Below are 16967 nucleotides of genomic sequence, written 5' to 3' on the forward strand. Positions count from 1 at the left end.
GTGCAACAGTAACCTGAAGTCCACTCAGAGCTGTGTAGCTTCTCTTATCCACTGCACAAACAGTCCAGAATTTAATCCAGAATTTTTCACTGCATCACTGAAAAGGGAGTCCTGAAAGTTAACAGCAGCAAAAGCTCAGCAGTGTCATGTCCACATCTTTTAATGCTGCACTTAGAGTTAACAGCCTTAGGGTGGCTTTGAAACAATAATTTAAGAATCCATAAATATTTTCAATCTTAAATTCCCTTTAGATGCTAGAGTTCAAGTAAGTGGATTTAATTGTGACATCTCCCATTCTGCTGAGCCTTTGCCCTTACACACTTTCTTCCTTTGAACTGCAATTCAGATTTCACATACCATTAGCATTTATATTCTACCAACAGCACATACTGTAACTTATGGGTATATTCTTTGAATGGTAAATAGCAACTGAAATGTTTCAGATAGAAACCTCTCAGCAGAGTCTACATAGGCCAAGCTTCTTTTGATATTACATGAAAGGTAAGAAAGGTGCCTGACTTTCTGATCTCTTCTGCTTTTAAAATAGCACAGAGGTGCCTTGTATTGTGCAGCATGAAGCAACAATATTAAAATCTCACTTGAAATTAAAGTATTTCAGAATTGGATTTGAGTATCAAATTAGGGATTAGCTCAAGAGAAGGGCCCAGGTGTCACTGCAAATGACCGTATCAGTTCAGTGGTCAGCTACTGAAAAAATACGGAAGAAAAAAAAACCTGCATGAAGAAAGGTATAGAAGATAACTGTTTTTCACTTTACAGCACACCTGTAGCAAAAGCATTCTAACCAGAAATGGCAGAGAGAAAACAAAGATTCTGCTGACCTTGTGTTAAAACAAGAGCTAGAAAATAATACATGAAGTTAAAAAGGTGTGTAATGCTTTCTCCACACATTACAATTACCCCGTGGAACACATTATGGGTAAGAGCTGTTCATGTCCAAGTGTCTAAATAATGTTCTGAAAAAAGCTCTAACAATAATAATTTTATTCAGAGAGCTTGATTTTTTTGATAAAAACCAATAAAGCCAGTTTATCAAGATTTACACCGATCCCTAATTATTGGGAGCGGAGAAAGAGAGCCCTGATGTTGGGGACAAATAATTTTCCAGGTGGGTTGCAGGCATTTTGTTTCTTTGCTCAGAGTACCAATCAGTGTTCACAATGCCAAGGACAAAACCTGTCTCTTCTAACACTGCTAACTGCCAGATAATTACTTCAAGGAGCAGAAGCCCCTGCTGACATATCTTTACACTGTCAGAGTTCAGAACTCACACTATTTACTGTTCTAACAATCAATCACACTTAATTCCTAACCTTTAGAAATGTAATCTTTTGGCGTGCATAAAACAAAGAAAATGGCCAAGGAAAGTAATTTCTCAGAAGCAACACTGTAAAGCTGCACTATGCATGATTCAGTCTGGCTGCAGTGATGCTTCTGAATTTACAGTTTCAGATTTGGTAATTAAAATTCTGTCTTGTGCAAGTATTCCTACCTTTCTATTATTTAGTTTTCGAGAGCAACAGGGGTGGATCTACCTATATTGGATACGACATGGGGAAATGCTGGGAAACTTGCCCAGAAGTGACTGGGAACACTTCTCCAGCAGCAATGCTATTCAGCCTAACTAGTCCAAGCAACTGGCTACCAGAAAAATCACAATCAACATATAATAAAACACATGCACAGACTGATAGATGTAACATTACCAGTATGCAAAAAAATTAAAATGAAACAAATTAAGAACTCCAAACATTAAATTCAGATTGTTTATTGTAAACAGAATAACTCTAGCACTCTGTCATACTGGCTGTGTCACATGCACCCATTTCCACATCAATTGCTTAAAATAGCACTTGCAAAAATTACAGTTATGTAATAATAATTTATGGTTTCTTACATAAACTAGTTAACAAGCACTAAAATTGAATTACAGTGTATTCTAGGTAGTTTTTTATTGCTTGTAGACACTGCAGCTTTGGATCCATTATAATGAACCCATTAGTATGCCTGAGTTTATCAAAATTTACTGCTATATCAAACTCAGAAACTGTAAAATGCTGGAGAACACTTAAAAGTAATTAAGAGTTGCTGGAGAACTACATGGGTTTCCACATCCAGTCACAGAACTTTGAAATTCTACATTTTTTCCCCTGGAAAGCATGATTTGTGAGCTAGTGTTAAATACACTGCTATTCCAATTTATGTATAGAATTTAAGAGTCAATAGTACTTCCATGAATATATATATATCTATTTATTTTTACACACAATAAAAGCCGTTTCATTTTATTCACTGTAAGAGTGGTATGTTTAAATATTAAATCCCAAAATATATATTTTATAATATGTTGTCAAAAATTTAATATATATATAATACAAATATTTTGACTAAAGAAAAACTATAAACAAAAGCAAAATGCAAGAGGGTTAGAAAGCCCATTTTATGTAATGGATCCATGAAATATGTGGTGAACACAGACACCTTAATTGGTTTTGCTTATGTTTAATATTTTTTTCTGAGACTACAAAAAAAAAAATGCTAGTGGCCTTCCCTGGCAACAGGTTACATCACAAGCTACAATCAAATTTATTAAAAAGGTGTTGACACGTACTGATAACCTTTATAATAACTTTTAATTACACTGTAATTATTCAGTTAAAAGAGACTCTCAGATAAACACAACTTAAGGCCCTTACCCTGTCAAGCATTCATATAATTTGGCTTCAAAGCCAGTGTAAGAAAAAAACATTACTTCAATTACAAAAACACTCCTATCAAATATACCTGGATTCTGACACGTGACAACACCCATGTCACATCAGGGCCTTAACTTCGGGTTCTTTTAAGAGGAACCAAATTCTCAGTAACACCCCTGATGAGCAGATTTTATATCTTCAGTGCTTTGCATACTCCATACTGTCTGAAAAATTGCAATCAATTTTATGCATTAAACAGGCAGAACTTAGTAGGATGCTCCCTTACCTCCTTCTGTCTTGGGGCTGTACCAAGCAAAAGACCACTCTGCAGAAGTCAGTATACGTGGTGAAGATTAGACACCATATATTATTGTTTTGCTGTTCTACTAAATTATGGAATATATATACATACATATGTATATATAATTTCAGCACAACTCTTCCTCCTTCTAGGTTCTGTGCAGCCTTCTTAAAGAAGTAGGAAGAAACATTTTGTGATGTAACCTGAACCACCCCCTGGTTCTATGCCAGTACTGCACTGTCCCAGATGCCTTTCTGAAGGAACAAGAAGGACCCCCACAGATGTATCAGAACTATAATGTGTCTGATTGGTTACAGGGCCCCTATCTGACATTCACCTGCTCTTGAGTCAAGAACTAACATGTGCTTAAAGTTAGTTGCACTATTAAGTGCTTTGCTGGACTGAGACCTAACATAACACATGAGGCAAAACAGACTGAGTTCTCCCTCAGTACATGCGCAACTGAAAACAAAAAAATTACAGCAAATAACGTGTTTTATACGCCAAACGGAAACAATTCACAGTAACCCTAAAAAACTGAATGCAGTGTTGACAGTATCAACAGACTGGGACAACACTTTTGATAACAAAAATAAGATGCACTATTAAAGTGTTTCCAGCATTTTACTAGTTTTAATATAAAATGTCCCCCAATTTGTATAGAAAGATTAAAATCATGCCCATATCTTCAATTATTCTCATTAAGACAATTCTCACTTACTACCATGTTGTCAAATTTCCTTTTCTTCACCCCCCACTGGTCTTCATAAAACTTAAATAGAAAATATGTTGGTTGCGTTAAGGATCAATTTAAAAAGTATCATTCAACACATCCCTTCAAAAAAATGTGAAAGTCTCTATTTTTAAGAAAAATTGTTGCCCACATCCCAAAAAGGACCTTCTTTTCCTCACCCCCTCCAGTCCCCAATAAGGTAAATTATTGGGATACTAATGGTGGTTTTCAGGAGTAACAAGGATATTTCAAGCAATTTTGTCTGGAGGGTTATTTTATCAAAATGAAATTTTGGAGGGATATACTATTTTAAAAATATACTGCATCTACAAGTTTTTTATTATTATTGTTTCAGTTGATTTTGGTTTTCAACAGGTTGTCTGTAATATAAATGACACATGACCACAACTGATTTTTATATACTCTCTATCCCTAACACACAGCTAATGTCAAATGAACCAAGAAGGAATTCAGGACTTTCATAACGGACAGAACCATTTATCCTAATGATCTTTAATCATTTTGTTCATCATGAAGTCCCCTGAAACCATGTCAGTACTCATCATTTGCATTTCTTCACTGGGGTTCTTCACAGTTTTGCAGCCATGAAATTGATATGTGGTTTCACCAGTGGGAAGAGTGGCAGACTGCGCTTGAATTCTGTCATATTTTCTATCACACTCGGCTGCAAAGAAGCATATGCAAAAAAACAGCCTGCTCAGCATCTTTAATCACAAAAGTGAGAAATTCCTCGCTTCTAACTTTTACTACAGCTACATATAAACACATCTTTCTCTTTTCTAAAATATTAGTGATTCACACTTCTTTATTACAGGATCCCCCAAAGTACAGTGTTATTTTTCGTGAAATAAATGGTTTCATGTTTCCTCTATATAATTTGAAACAGTAGCTATAATGCAGTAATTACGTTACTAATAATGGCAGAAACTTCAGTAAATGCAGAGCTTGTCTTTTCATTTACAAATTCTACTTCAGAACATCCCACCTATCCTTTCAATATCAGAGGTAAGATTATAAAAACAATAGCAATTCAATAAGTTACTACTTTTAGCAGCAGTAGCAAAGTACATTTTTAGTATTTCAGTCATAATGGCTAATACATCAACATATAATTCATACAGATGTTTCCACCATGGCGATTAGTTCACCTATAAGGGCTGAATAAGAACATAGATCTACTTCTGCACTATGAACAGTTACTTATCTATTGGGACAAACACTACCATCCTACTTCAAGAAAACTCATTTAAGGGCTAGCCCTGTGCTATGATACCTAACCACACAGTGAAATATGTAATACTTGTATGAAGGGAATTCAACAAATCGCATCCTCCACAGGTTACACATTGATGGTAATGCTCATTGATATTTTAGGCTTTAAGATACTGACCAGATAGTTGGTTTTCTTTGGGTGTTTTTTCTGGGTTTTGTTTGTTTTAAACAAAGTTGATAAATTTGTCAATGCCTATTCATCTTTCTCTTGACACTTGATAAATCTGATCATATACAATCAGTACTTTCAGACAACTATAATCTGTATTGACTCCACAGTGCAGGTATTCAGTAAAAAGAAAACAAACAAGCAAAAAATAATCAGGAAAAATCCCTGTTGTTATTGAGGATGACAGGGCATGTAGAAGAGAGCTGAAATGTCAGCCCCACAACAGGATGAATTTCAGCAAGTTTGCTTCTCCCTATAAATTTATACTAGATTTCCATATTAAGAATACAGCCTGGATTTTTTTGTGTTGTTTCTTTTTACCTGTGGTAGGGGTGGTGCTGGTGCCAGGTTCACATCATTTTGGCATGGAAATTCTCCAACAACAGGGCCTATTTAACATCATCAAAATTAATTCAGGACCATAATTTAATCAGTAACTTTTACATAAGAAAACTGTTTTCTCTTAAAAGACAGGAACAAGTATCTATATGAAAAAGAGGTTATTAATTTTGAAGTAGCTCTAAATAAGATTTTTTGAACATTTGTCTTTAGAATTACAAAGAGCTTAATCCATTATTTAATATGAGAACATATGCTGAGGCAGTGGCTTTTATTCATTTTACTTACACATAAACAGAAGGTAGAAATAAGAAGTGCTAACCTTCTGGTCAATGAATACTTCAAACTGTTTTTCAATACAAATTATGAGAACAGTAGTACATGCCAGTGATACATACAATAAGAGCAGTGCAACACATTTCATCTTTTAGTAATGACATGCTTATGGAGGCGTGGGGGTTACTCCATGTACCAAAGTTCTGGATAGCAAATCTGCCTGTCCCCATCCATTCCCTACTCTAGTCCCCCCCAAAACTTTCTGCATCCAATCCTCTTGTCCATAAGAACTTCTTGTCTTAAAAACCTTAAACCTCCCTTCTACCTCCATACTTAAATTTCAACCTAACCTTCATGCTAGGAGTTCAAGTGCTTCACTCTCTGAAAATTCTTCTAAAATCTCTACTGCTTCTGATTCTTTTCCACTATCAGAGAAAATTATGTGACTCCAGGAGGATGGGTTCCCTCTGGGAACCTTTTTAGTCTTCCTGCACTTGGCAGAATGCTCATTTGGACTCATGGGAAATGCATTAAAGTCCCAATTTCTCCTTCATGGCAGAAGAGAGGCCACATGCCAGATCAAACTGTTTAGGAATGGAGTGTATGCAGAGATAATACCTTGCTATAATCTCTGTAAGAATAACCACTTGTGAAGTTGTCTCCCATGCTCACCTTTAAGATGATACCATTTCAAGCAAATAATAAACCACTCTGGCAATGTTACCGCACTTGAAAAAGTTTTCTCTTGATAAGAAGTATTAGAGCTGTTTCTATTTAGTAATGATTAGTCATGAAAACTGAAAAGATTCTTTGAAGCAAGTCTTCTTTACTCAGCTGCAGTTACAATTTCCACAGTACCATAAAAATCAATCATTCTGAGACTGGAAGGAATTTCATGACAGGCATACAGCTATCTGCTTCTTTCTGTTCTATAGAAAGCCTTTAATGTCCTTGATTTTGCAACCAGTTATATGCTGGAATTTAAGTCCATTATAAACTGGTGAGAAACCCACACAAAACACCACAAAAGTTTTTAATCTCAGTTTAGTTATATTAAGCAGAAACACTTTAGACCTTTTTCCCTCTTGAATTCTAAAAATGTAACAAAACAGTTTACAATGCACAGCTAATAACAATTTGAAAAAAAACCTAAATGAACTTAGACTTTCTCAAGTTTAAGTATGTTTGACATTCCCAGAGGGTTGGGGCTTTTTGTTTGTCTGGTGGTTGTTTTGTTTTTTCCCCTTTGAGTGTGCTTGAATAAAACTGTGGACATTCATTGCCTGTCAGGTGAAAAAAACAGCCACCACATTGTACTGATAGCTGCAAATCTTAATTTCATTTTCCCTGTAGGGCTCTTACAAAGTTTTATGTTTGTTTTAAAATATCCCATTGGAAACATGACTGCTACTTTAAGATACGCTGTTTTAATATCAATATACTTCAAAATGGACGTGTACTTCACAATGAATTTTGTGACCAGAAGAACTTGGTTTGAAGCATGCATGTAAAGAAAACCTGTCAAAGTAGTTTCTCCTCTGAAAGGTATACAACCTCCAAAGCTGAGTTTTTCTTATAGTGCATTTATATCATATAACATGGTTATCTTTAACTATGACTTGCTTGAGCAGGAACTGATGAAGTACTATATTCAGCACAATACTTACAGGAATCCATTTCCCTTGCGAGGACATGTACTGATACCTTATGTCTTCTGGGAGCATCTATTGCCAACAGCACCTACAGTATAAAACATCGAGTCCTTCAGGTGTGGGAAGTGTCACTCACATTATAAAACAGTAAAAGAATGAAAGCATTTACATTTTAGTTTAAGCTTTATAATGAAGGATGAATTCTGGCATATCACCGAATCACTGAATGCTCTGGGTTGGAAGAAACCTTGAAGATCCTGTAGTTCCAGCTTCCCTGCCATGCGCAAGGACACCTCCCACTAGACCAGGTTGCTCAAAACCTGTCCAGCTCAGCCTTGAAAACTTCCAAGGATGGGGCAGCCACAGCTTCTCTGGGCAACCTGTTGCACCACCCTCATAGTGAAGAATTTTTTCCTAATAACTAATCTAAATCTCCCCTCTGTAAGCTTAAAGCCCTTCAGATATTATTAGAGGTCATCCACACAGTATTTTGAATTATTTCACAATCAAGAAATTAATGCACTGTTTCAGACTTAGAAAATCTGGAAGTAATAGGAACTCGGCCATTAACTATCACAGTATCAGGAACCTAAATCTCTGCAGAATTTCTAATCCCTAGCAGCCTTCTGGAAGCAGATCACCCTGAACACAATTATTAAACTCAGCTGGGCTAGCTCACTCATCTAACCAATTATTTCTCCTTTGAAATACCAGATGATGATCAAAATAGTACAGATTCCTACATAAACAGAATGCGGATACTTGATCAAGTTATCATTTATTAAACAACAGCTACTGAAATTCCATTTACTACATTTGTACTTGCTGCATATCTTCACCCATGCATTAAAAAAAAACAAAGAGAAATAAAGAACACAGATACACACATATGCATGGTTCTTCATGGGCAGAACTTTTTCCATCCAACAGCAAGTCCCTAAGACACATCTTCATTACTTTTCAAAGTATTCCCATAGCTGTTAGCTGCTCCTTGAGTAATACAACACTGCATACACTTTGTAGTATAGCGAATTATCATTGCCTATGAAATTTGTTACAAACCAGAAGGAATGAAGCCAAGTTTATTGGGGGGAAGGGAGAGGACCCTTATTATTACAATTGCTTACATTAGATATCTAACAACTTCATGCTGATCTGCAATGTATAATTATTGCATCATTATACTGTTCCTTTGTTCTGCCTAACTATGAGAGAAGGAAAAAAGCACTGATTTACAGTGAATGAAGCTTTAAAAATATCCATTTCATTCACAATTCATACACACAAAATAAGCTGAATCATTTATTATAATTTATTAGTTGAAGAAAAAAAATAAAAGAATAAATTTGCAATTTTAGCCAAATTTGGTCATAGAGCAGCACATTTTTTTAATTCATAAAGGATGGATAAATGAGACAAGAGAAGTGTTAAGAGCTGGTAAGAACAGAAAAAAACAACCCACCAACCAAAAAAAACACACAAGAAAACCCAATCCTTTCCCGCAATTTTTACAGTGTGCTAGTTGCCATTAAACTAAGTAAGGTTCAGGAAACAGAATTAAGGTATCTGCATCAATCATATCATCTACCTAAAACAGGCGTAAGTATATGCTTTCATATCTATCCAGATCACATCCAGTTTTAGCTACATCTCCTTCCACGTAACACTTCAACTACATGACTGACTTACCTTGTAGAACTGTATAATATCATCCTTGGTCAGAGTCTTTAGATAAGCCACTTCAATGTTATCTGCACAACAATAGTAAAAATTAGAACAAGTCTGCAAATCATAGCTCATTATTAGCACACTTATTCAAAGTACATTTCTTTCAAATTCAGATGCTATAATTGACTGCAAATGATATGCTTTTCATTGTTAACTTTCAAGCTAATACTTGCATGACTAAAAGTGTCGTTGGAAGCTTGACAGAAAAATTATACTTCAGTAAGTCCATTTGATTGGACTTACTAAAAAAATGCATGTTTGAAGAATACTGATTGCACTTTATGTTATTCAGTAGCTGAAAAAGATATGCCTACTTCTGTATATTATCTTCAAATCAATGTTACACATTTCTAATGCAGACTGATTAACGATGGCTTTTATTCACAGTTAGGAAACAGGATGGTAGGATGTACTTTGGCAGGATGTACTTATATTAATAAATGTAAGGAACAGTGCCTACATCACACCTGTTAGGGAATAATTACCTTTAAGATATCTGGGGACAATGTGTCTTAGTAGCTACACTGCTTCATATAAATTTAATCATAAGGTAGTATCACTTCTGCATAAGCAGGAACATTTTTTGTTGTAGGCATGCTTGCTTTTCTTAGGGTTAGCAGGAAGAATAAAAAATAAATGCGTGCAAAAGAACGAATACACAGCTAAGAAGTCTGTGAGGCAGGCTGTAAGTAATTTATGTGAAGATATGAAGTTTGACACAGTTTGGAAAATTACAAGACATTTGGGAGAAAATTTTTAAGTGAAGTAAAATTATTATAATGATAAAAATGTAAAAACCTGAAAAAAACCTTTCACTTCTTAAGGCTAGAATATGAATTTCTGGTTTTGACAATTCTAGTCCTATTAGAATCATTCATGAAATAAGATTAACAGTGGGTAGAGGGGAATTAAAGATATAAAAGTCAATGGAAATAATGAGTAGGATTCAGATGTTGAAGATATGGCTACAGCTAGCAGTAAGAAATTCCAGAGAGACAGTATAGATCCAAGTATGGTAAAAAAACAAAACACTGAAGGCAGAGAAAAATTAAACTGTTTCATCAAACACAAAAGAAGTACTTGAAGGGTAAGTTTCCTTGCAACTCCATATACTCAGGCATGAAACCTTGTCAATAGCTCTCATTCTCTCGAGACCAAGATAGATGACAACTCAAAACTTCATTATTGAAACAGTTCAGTTTCTGTCGACCAGAAAGCCTGTATTTGTTATTGTTACTCTGGAAAGCCAATATTGTGCATGTAAAGCAGGAAAGTCTCAGGACACAGACTTTTATGTAAGTGTCAGCCCATTTTCAATAATAACACTTGAACTTGGATCTTATTTGATCTTCTGCAAGTTTATATCTTCACAGTATTGTGGATGAATTAAAAATGAGCAGTGTTTCTTCAGGCCTACTCTGAGCTGAGACAGGTCACATGTTAGATGAGATACCTGCTATTGCCTCTGCCATTGCTCCCCCTAAAGAACTGTGCAACGGGAAAAGGAATCTGGTTCATATGAATGTGTGCACCATCAGGAATGTCAAATTGCATTTGAATGCATCTCAGTCAAGCATGAGGCACATATGTAATACAGACATCTGAATATCACAGAAAGAAATTTGAGCTTATGTGAGATTAATATTTGAATTCAAACCACTTCCAGTCTTTGACATACACTGTGTCTCACTGAGCCTTAAGGGAAAGAACAGAAGGGCAAGGCATCATTCACCAACCCCCATCATCTGGGGAACATCACGGAACACATTTATCCTTGTATTACTAACAGCTCCCGCAACAGCGAGTGCGCAGGCTCCACAAATGAGTTGTTTTCTCAAGGCAGAAGGAAGAAATAGAACTTACAGAACACGATCACAAAAAATATATTAAATTATGCACAGGCTATGTGAAAGTTTAGGTTGTTTCCAAATGAATTTGACACAGCAATTACAAGTGCAGCCAAACAACAGCATTCAGTTTTAAAGGAACTGTAATTTCTCTTACCTCTGTCAAAGTTATACTGCTGGGAAATGATTTCACCCCAGTATTTAGCACATTCTGCAGACAGCTTCTTTGGTTTGTCTAGACGACGAATTGCTAAAGCTTGTATGTGTTTTTGGAAGGCCTCTTCTGTCATATCCTCTATGCATTTCTCCATAGTTTTTAAGAATGCTTCAACTCTGCTTTCTAAATAGTGTGGTGGCTTTTCAGATTGTATAATAAATCGCAGTCCTTGTATGCCATTTGCCCGACGTGGACCACTGAACACAATGTAACCTTGGCAAAACAAGAACAGTCAGAAATTAAAATTATTTAAAATTAAAATTATATCATTTATAATACAGAATTAAACTTAGCATAAAATTGCATTCCTGTCAAACATGACATGTTTGCTGTCAAACATCGTTAAGTTTAATTTGGTATTATAAATGAAATAATACATGTTTCCAAAATAGGCCACCGTTATTTTACAGATTTCTTGGATGCTCATGTTAAAAGTTCACACAGTATTTCAAAGTCCTTACATGAACAATACTATTGTGTGTGCATCTTGGAAGTTCCCATTATAAATGGCAAGTGTATCCCAGTGTTATACACAGCAGCATGATACTGATAATTTATGTTCTACTTCTGATCCACTGTAACCTGTAGATTGTTTTCTACACAAGTGTTACCTAGCCAGTTGCTTCCTAGCTTGTATCTGTGCCATTGATTATTCCTGCCAAACTGTTCCTACCAAACTGCATCTTACTCGTGTTTCTAAAATGTCAAATTTTGAATTCTAATTCTACCTTCCCACACACTTGCAGCCTCTCCCAGCTTCGTATTATCTGAAGATTTAGTAAGTATAGTCACTCTTCTATAATCCAGAGTTTTGATGAAAATACTAAATAACACTGGATCACAATAGAGCTCTGTAGAACACCACAAACAAACTATTCTTGTTTATTCCAGTCATGACTTTCCAAACAGTTTTGTGTAGCACTTCTACCTAGATGCTATTTAGCTTCTTTGAGAATATTATGCACCTTTCCTACTAGCAAGAGGAGACATACGACATCATCACTTCCATCCATACAGCCAACTCTATTTGCATAAAAAAGTTAGGTGTAGTTTGACCCGAGTTTGTCCAGTAATAGTTTCTGAGTTACTTTCTGTGAATTCAGAACTGGTTTGAGAAAACCTGTGTTTTACAGGATTAGAATTAAGCTGACTGATCTGTAGTTTCTCTGCTCCTCTTTTTCCTTTTTTAAGGAAACATTTACCTGCGTTTATTTTTCCAGTACCTCACCTATCATCCACAAATTCTTACTTATAAGACTTCTAATTCCAAGATTTCATAATATTTTTTTATGTAATGTACAGTTCATCATGCCTGAACTTTTTAAAAGCTTTTAATTTGCATGAACAACCTTTAATCTGTTATTTTCCAGTTCAAAGGTAAGGGTTGGACTTTAATCACTGGTATTTATTTTCAAAATCACCTGGTTACAGTTGACATTTTAAGTGAAACTAAACAAAGCCATCCAAAACTATTTTGACTTCTTTCTTCCACAACTAACTACTCTTCCTCTTTCTTATCCTGGTAAATCATTTATTGAATGAACTCCTGGTACTACTTTTACTGTTTAGCAAACTGCTCAACTTCTTTTCCCCCTTATCTTTCCAGGAATCTTACTAACAGTTCCATCAAGTTTACTGAATTTTGCTGGTATTTCTATTGTCTTACTTCCTAAGTCTTGTGAACTCTACCATTTGGCAGCTATGCAGTGCTGGACATGCTCACATAGTTCTCCTCACTGGTTCTCCCCCTCCTCTTTAATTGTTACCTCCAATCTATCAAAACCTGCCAAACCACATTCCAAAAACCTGCTAAATAAGCTGGGTCCTGCCTATTTTCAACAGCTATCTAGTTAAAAGCCCTATGATACGGCTGATTCTGCTAGTTGCTCACAAAACATCTAATCTTGCCTGATATCCCTGGTATTTCATAGTCATCACACTGAGATGTGTTGTGTGAGATGTGTTTGCTTGTCTCTCGCCTTTGGGAAATACTATCCTCCTCATCAGTACTTCAGTTATGCAAAGTCTTTGTCTATCCTTGTTATCCTGTTTGGAACAACCTTACCAGTTCTCAGTCTTACTGGTTCAGGTAACAAATACTGGTACTTATTGATACTTACCCATAGAGCAGTATTCTTAAAATAGGGCTTATGATTCAATCAAGTGCACCCGAAAGTAGGATCACAAGCAGGAAAGAACATACTACTGCTGATTCTTTAAAATGATCTAAAATTTAGGAAACTGATCTAATCTCCTTTTTGTAAAAATTCTAGATATGAAATTTTCTGTACAGTGATCAAACTGTATCTTAAGCCAGAGTTGGTTTCAGATATTTCAGACTTATCTTAAAAATCATGCTTGCTTCTTCTTAATTTAGAGTCCATGTATGGTAACACTCCTTTGAGTCACCAGCAGTTAAAATGATTTACATTTACCCAATGCCCTTTAAATGGCATTCACTAAGCAGAGAAAGAACACCTCATCATGTCTCATGTAAATGTGTGTGTATGCATGCATGTGTGTACACAGACACATAATCACTATGGGGACACTTACCTAATTGTTCCTTGGTGCGCAGAGTATTGAAGCATGGTTCTGAGATTATTTGACAAAAGAGCTCCAGAAACATATTCTCAGAAGTGCTTTGCATGTCTGTCTGGTAATATATTTCAATGCCACAATTATTATGAACTTCATTTCTCTGTTGATATACAAACCAACCTCCTAAAAGACAAAGTTAAAACACTGATGTTCATAAAAATGTACATTCTTATTATCCACAATTAAAATGATAATGGTCAATCATTTGTGGAATGGAAATAATAACAAATGGTTTAGGACTGTTAAAGCAGAATTTCCACTAACAGCATACTTTTCACAAAACAAGTAAAGAAAAGATTATTTTAACACATCGAAATGTCACAGCTTGAGCATTATCAGCAAGTAAATTGAAACTGGCTGCTTCTCCTCAAGCAATTATTTTTGGAACTGGAATGGAATTCTGCATTGCCTCTACTGTGTAAATAGCTTCTAAAGACAATTTGTCAGAAACATTTATGAACATTAAAAATAATCCAGCATTTAATATCAATAGCTTCTTTGGTATACGGTAGTTTCCACAGGCTGATTATCAGCTGTGGGTGACTTGCTTTACATCTATTGTCACTCCTGTACAACTCTCAGCAATTCCTTGAATCTCCTTTCTTACACATAATATGTATTTTGTTTTGCATAATAGAAGTAAAATCATATACAAACACCATGAGACCAAAAGAATTTGTATTGAGAAAAAAAGAAGTTACCTGCATAACAGCTTTTAGTTTTCTCAAAAAATAGGAGTCATTTAGGATAATCTGTCAATGAATGATCAATTAATTCTCAATAGTGCTCAAGAACAGTGCTTATTCAAATGTGCATATTAAGTGTTGTAAAGAGTGGGATAGGGCTCTTATTTCCACAAATCATATTGAGTGAATTAGCACTGGATCATTAAATGGTTTAGGTTGGAAGGGACCATTAAGATCTTCCACTTCCAATCCCCAAGAGGTCCAATTACATTCACAGATTAAAAATGAAACCAAATTCATTTTCAAGTATACCAGAAAGATGATTATTAGTGTATAACTGTATTAACAAAACCAGACCCTAATTTTATTTTAAATTTAAAGGTTAAAATAATTTGTAGTCTGATTTTGAAACAAACTCCTAGCAACAAAGTAGTTATAAAATGCCAGTAGCAAACAGAGAATCTCAATGTAATGTATGTTAAAAAACTGAAATCAATCATTTAACTTACTGTCAGGAAGTTGCACTTCTCTGTATCTCACTAGTTGACTGGGAAGGAGTGGCTTTGTATGAGCGTGCTCAATCAGAGTGTCCTCAACCATCTGCATAATTCCTAATGCAGCCTGGAAGAGGAAACGCAAGAGGATTTTTAACAATAATTGGTCATTCTGTACCTAACAGCAAAAATAAGACTTTTCAATTACTGATGGTGATGTGAGAGAAAAGAAAAATCAGGCATAAAAGTAGGGATACTGTAATTTAATAAAAAAACAGCAGAAGTTAAGCAGATCGGAGAAAGCGAGGGCTTCAGGAGCAAGGGTTTTGTGGGCATTTTCTATGTTTATCTTGTCTATATGTTCAACTACTACTGCTCCTCCCCAACACTTGTGAAATTGAAAGTTCAATGGCCTTCTATTTTTAACTTTACCACTTTGATGAACTCATCTTTCAAAGTTTGAAAACAAGATACCTACGATACATCTCAGCAGGTGGAATTTTAAGAAAACAAATTTAAATTCAAACATGCATTTCATTGATGTGCTGGCAGTATTAGGACTCGTTGCCCAGATACTTTCTTTTATTTGACGGATTAAAATAATAATAATTTAAAAATCATAAATAGTGAAAAAAATCATTTGTTTCATCCAGGGACTTAATTTTAAAAGCTTTACCTGTTAAGGGTTATGTATTCTTGTAGCCTACATATTGGAAATTACAGCAACTTGCTACAAAGCAGTTTTGGCTGAAAGCCAGAATCTCTTAGTCTGCGCTGCCACAAACAAGTGATCTTATAAAAAGCATGGAAAGTGCTGAAAACTTAATAAACACACAGCCCTTCAAACACCCACACCCAACATCAAAGACAAAAAGACTGATGTCTAACAAAAGCCAGTTTGAAGGGATAGAGAAAAATACCACTACATAGTCTTCCAATCAAGTCACTATATTAAAACAAAATATTTACAAGACTGTTCAGACAGATGTTCTGAACAGGATTAGTTTATTATTCATCCACTTGCAGCAAACAAATAAAACAAACAGTAAAAAAGCAAATATCAAAATGAAATTAATTCCAGAAGAAATGGGAATTTTAAGCAGCTAGACAGGTCTAATTTTTCAAAAATCACAGACTTGCTAAAAAATTTTTCAGTATTGAAAAGTGTCATAAGATTATGTAAATTTTTATTTAATTTTAGTTGGAAAAAATTTAGATCCAGGTTAAAATTTCCGAGATTTGTCAGTGTTGACGACAGAAGCTTTCCTACCTGCATCTATTCAGAGAGGTTTGCAAATCATCTCTAAACATTATATTGCTATGGGCAAAACAGTACAACTTTTCCAATTCTGTGGCTGTAGGACTCTTCAATAGTCACCCATAATGCCAAACGAAAGAATGCATTTCAGTGCTATGACTGCATCAGCATGGAAATCTATAAACTCTGATCATTCAGTTTCACTTCAGAAGGAAATGACTTCCAGACACAGATGTGTAAGAAATACGGAAGGTAAGAAGTGAGCATATTTTTCACATTTCTCCAAATGAAAAATAGACTAAAAAATTATTGAAAGATGAACAAGAAAACTATGCTTCCAGTGTTACTGGCTCCTTCGTCTTTTTATTTTTCCCCTTCTTACTAATTAACTTTTTTCTCTATACATTAAGCAGTCACTAGCAGTGTTTAGAACATCCACTAATTAAGTATCACAGAGCTGGTATAACACAGAAATAATGCTATGCCAGCCCTACAAAAAAACAAAACAAAACAGAATGAAAACACGTACAAGAAAAGTATTACATTTTGTATTGTTCAAATATTTGGTTATGTTTCCTATGCAAATACAAACTGTTACTGTTTTAATGGAAGACAGAACAAATGCTTTCTGATTTTTATTCCCCAAACGACAGAAC

At 35.1% G+C, this 16967-nt stretch overlaps 1 protein-coding gene across 6 annotated transcripts in view; it reads right to left on the reverse strand.

Annotated features, from left to right (window-relative positions):
• Window positions 1-1773: 1773 nt before the first annotated feature.
• IDE (insulin degrading enzyme) overlaps window positions 1774-16967 on the reverse strand; it is a 75968-nt gene continuing 60774 nt past the window's right edge. For all 6 annotated transcript variants that reach the window (XM_057402318.1, XM_057402316.1, XM_057402317.1 and 3 more), the window contains exons 19-25: window positions 15069-15180; window positions 13829-13996; window positions 11213-11485; window positions 9170-9231; window positions 7496-7568; window positions 5535-5602; window positions 1774-4436 (exon numbers count right to left, since the gene is read on the reverse strand). In XM_057402318.1, coding sequence (XP_057258301.1) covers window positions 4341-4436; window positions 5535-5602; window positions 7496-7568; window positions 9170-9231; window positions 11213-11485; window positions 13829-13996; window positions 15069-15180 — 852 coding nt within the window. In that variant the 3' untranslated portion in view covers window positions 1774-4340. The remainder of the gene's footprint in view (window positions 4437-5534; window positions 5603-7495; window positions 7569-9169; window positions 9232-11212; window positions 11486-13828; window positions 13997-15068; window positions 15181-16967) is intronic.

Source organism: Pezoporus wallicus, unplaced genomic scaffold (assembly GCF_028554395.1).
Source record: "Pezoporus wallicus isolate ANWC-B61680 ecotype Strahan unplaced genomic scaffold, APGP_CSIRO_Pwel_v1 contig_6787, whole genome shotgun sequence".
NCBI lineage: Eukaryota > Metazoa > Chordata > Aves > Psittaciformes > Psittacidae > Pezoporus > Pezoporus wallicus.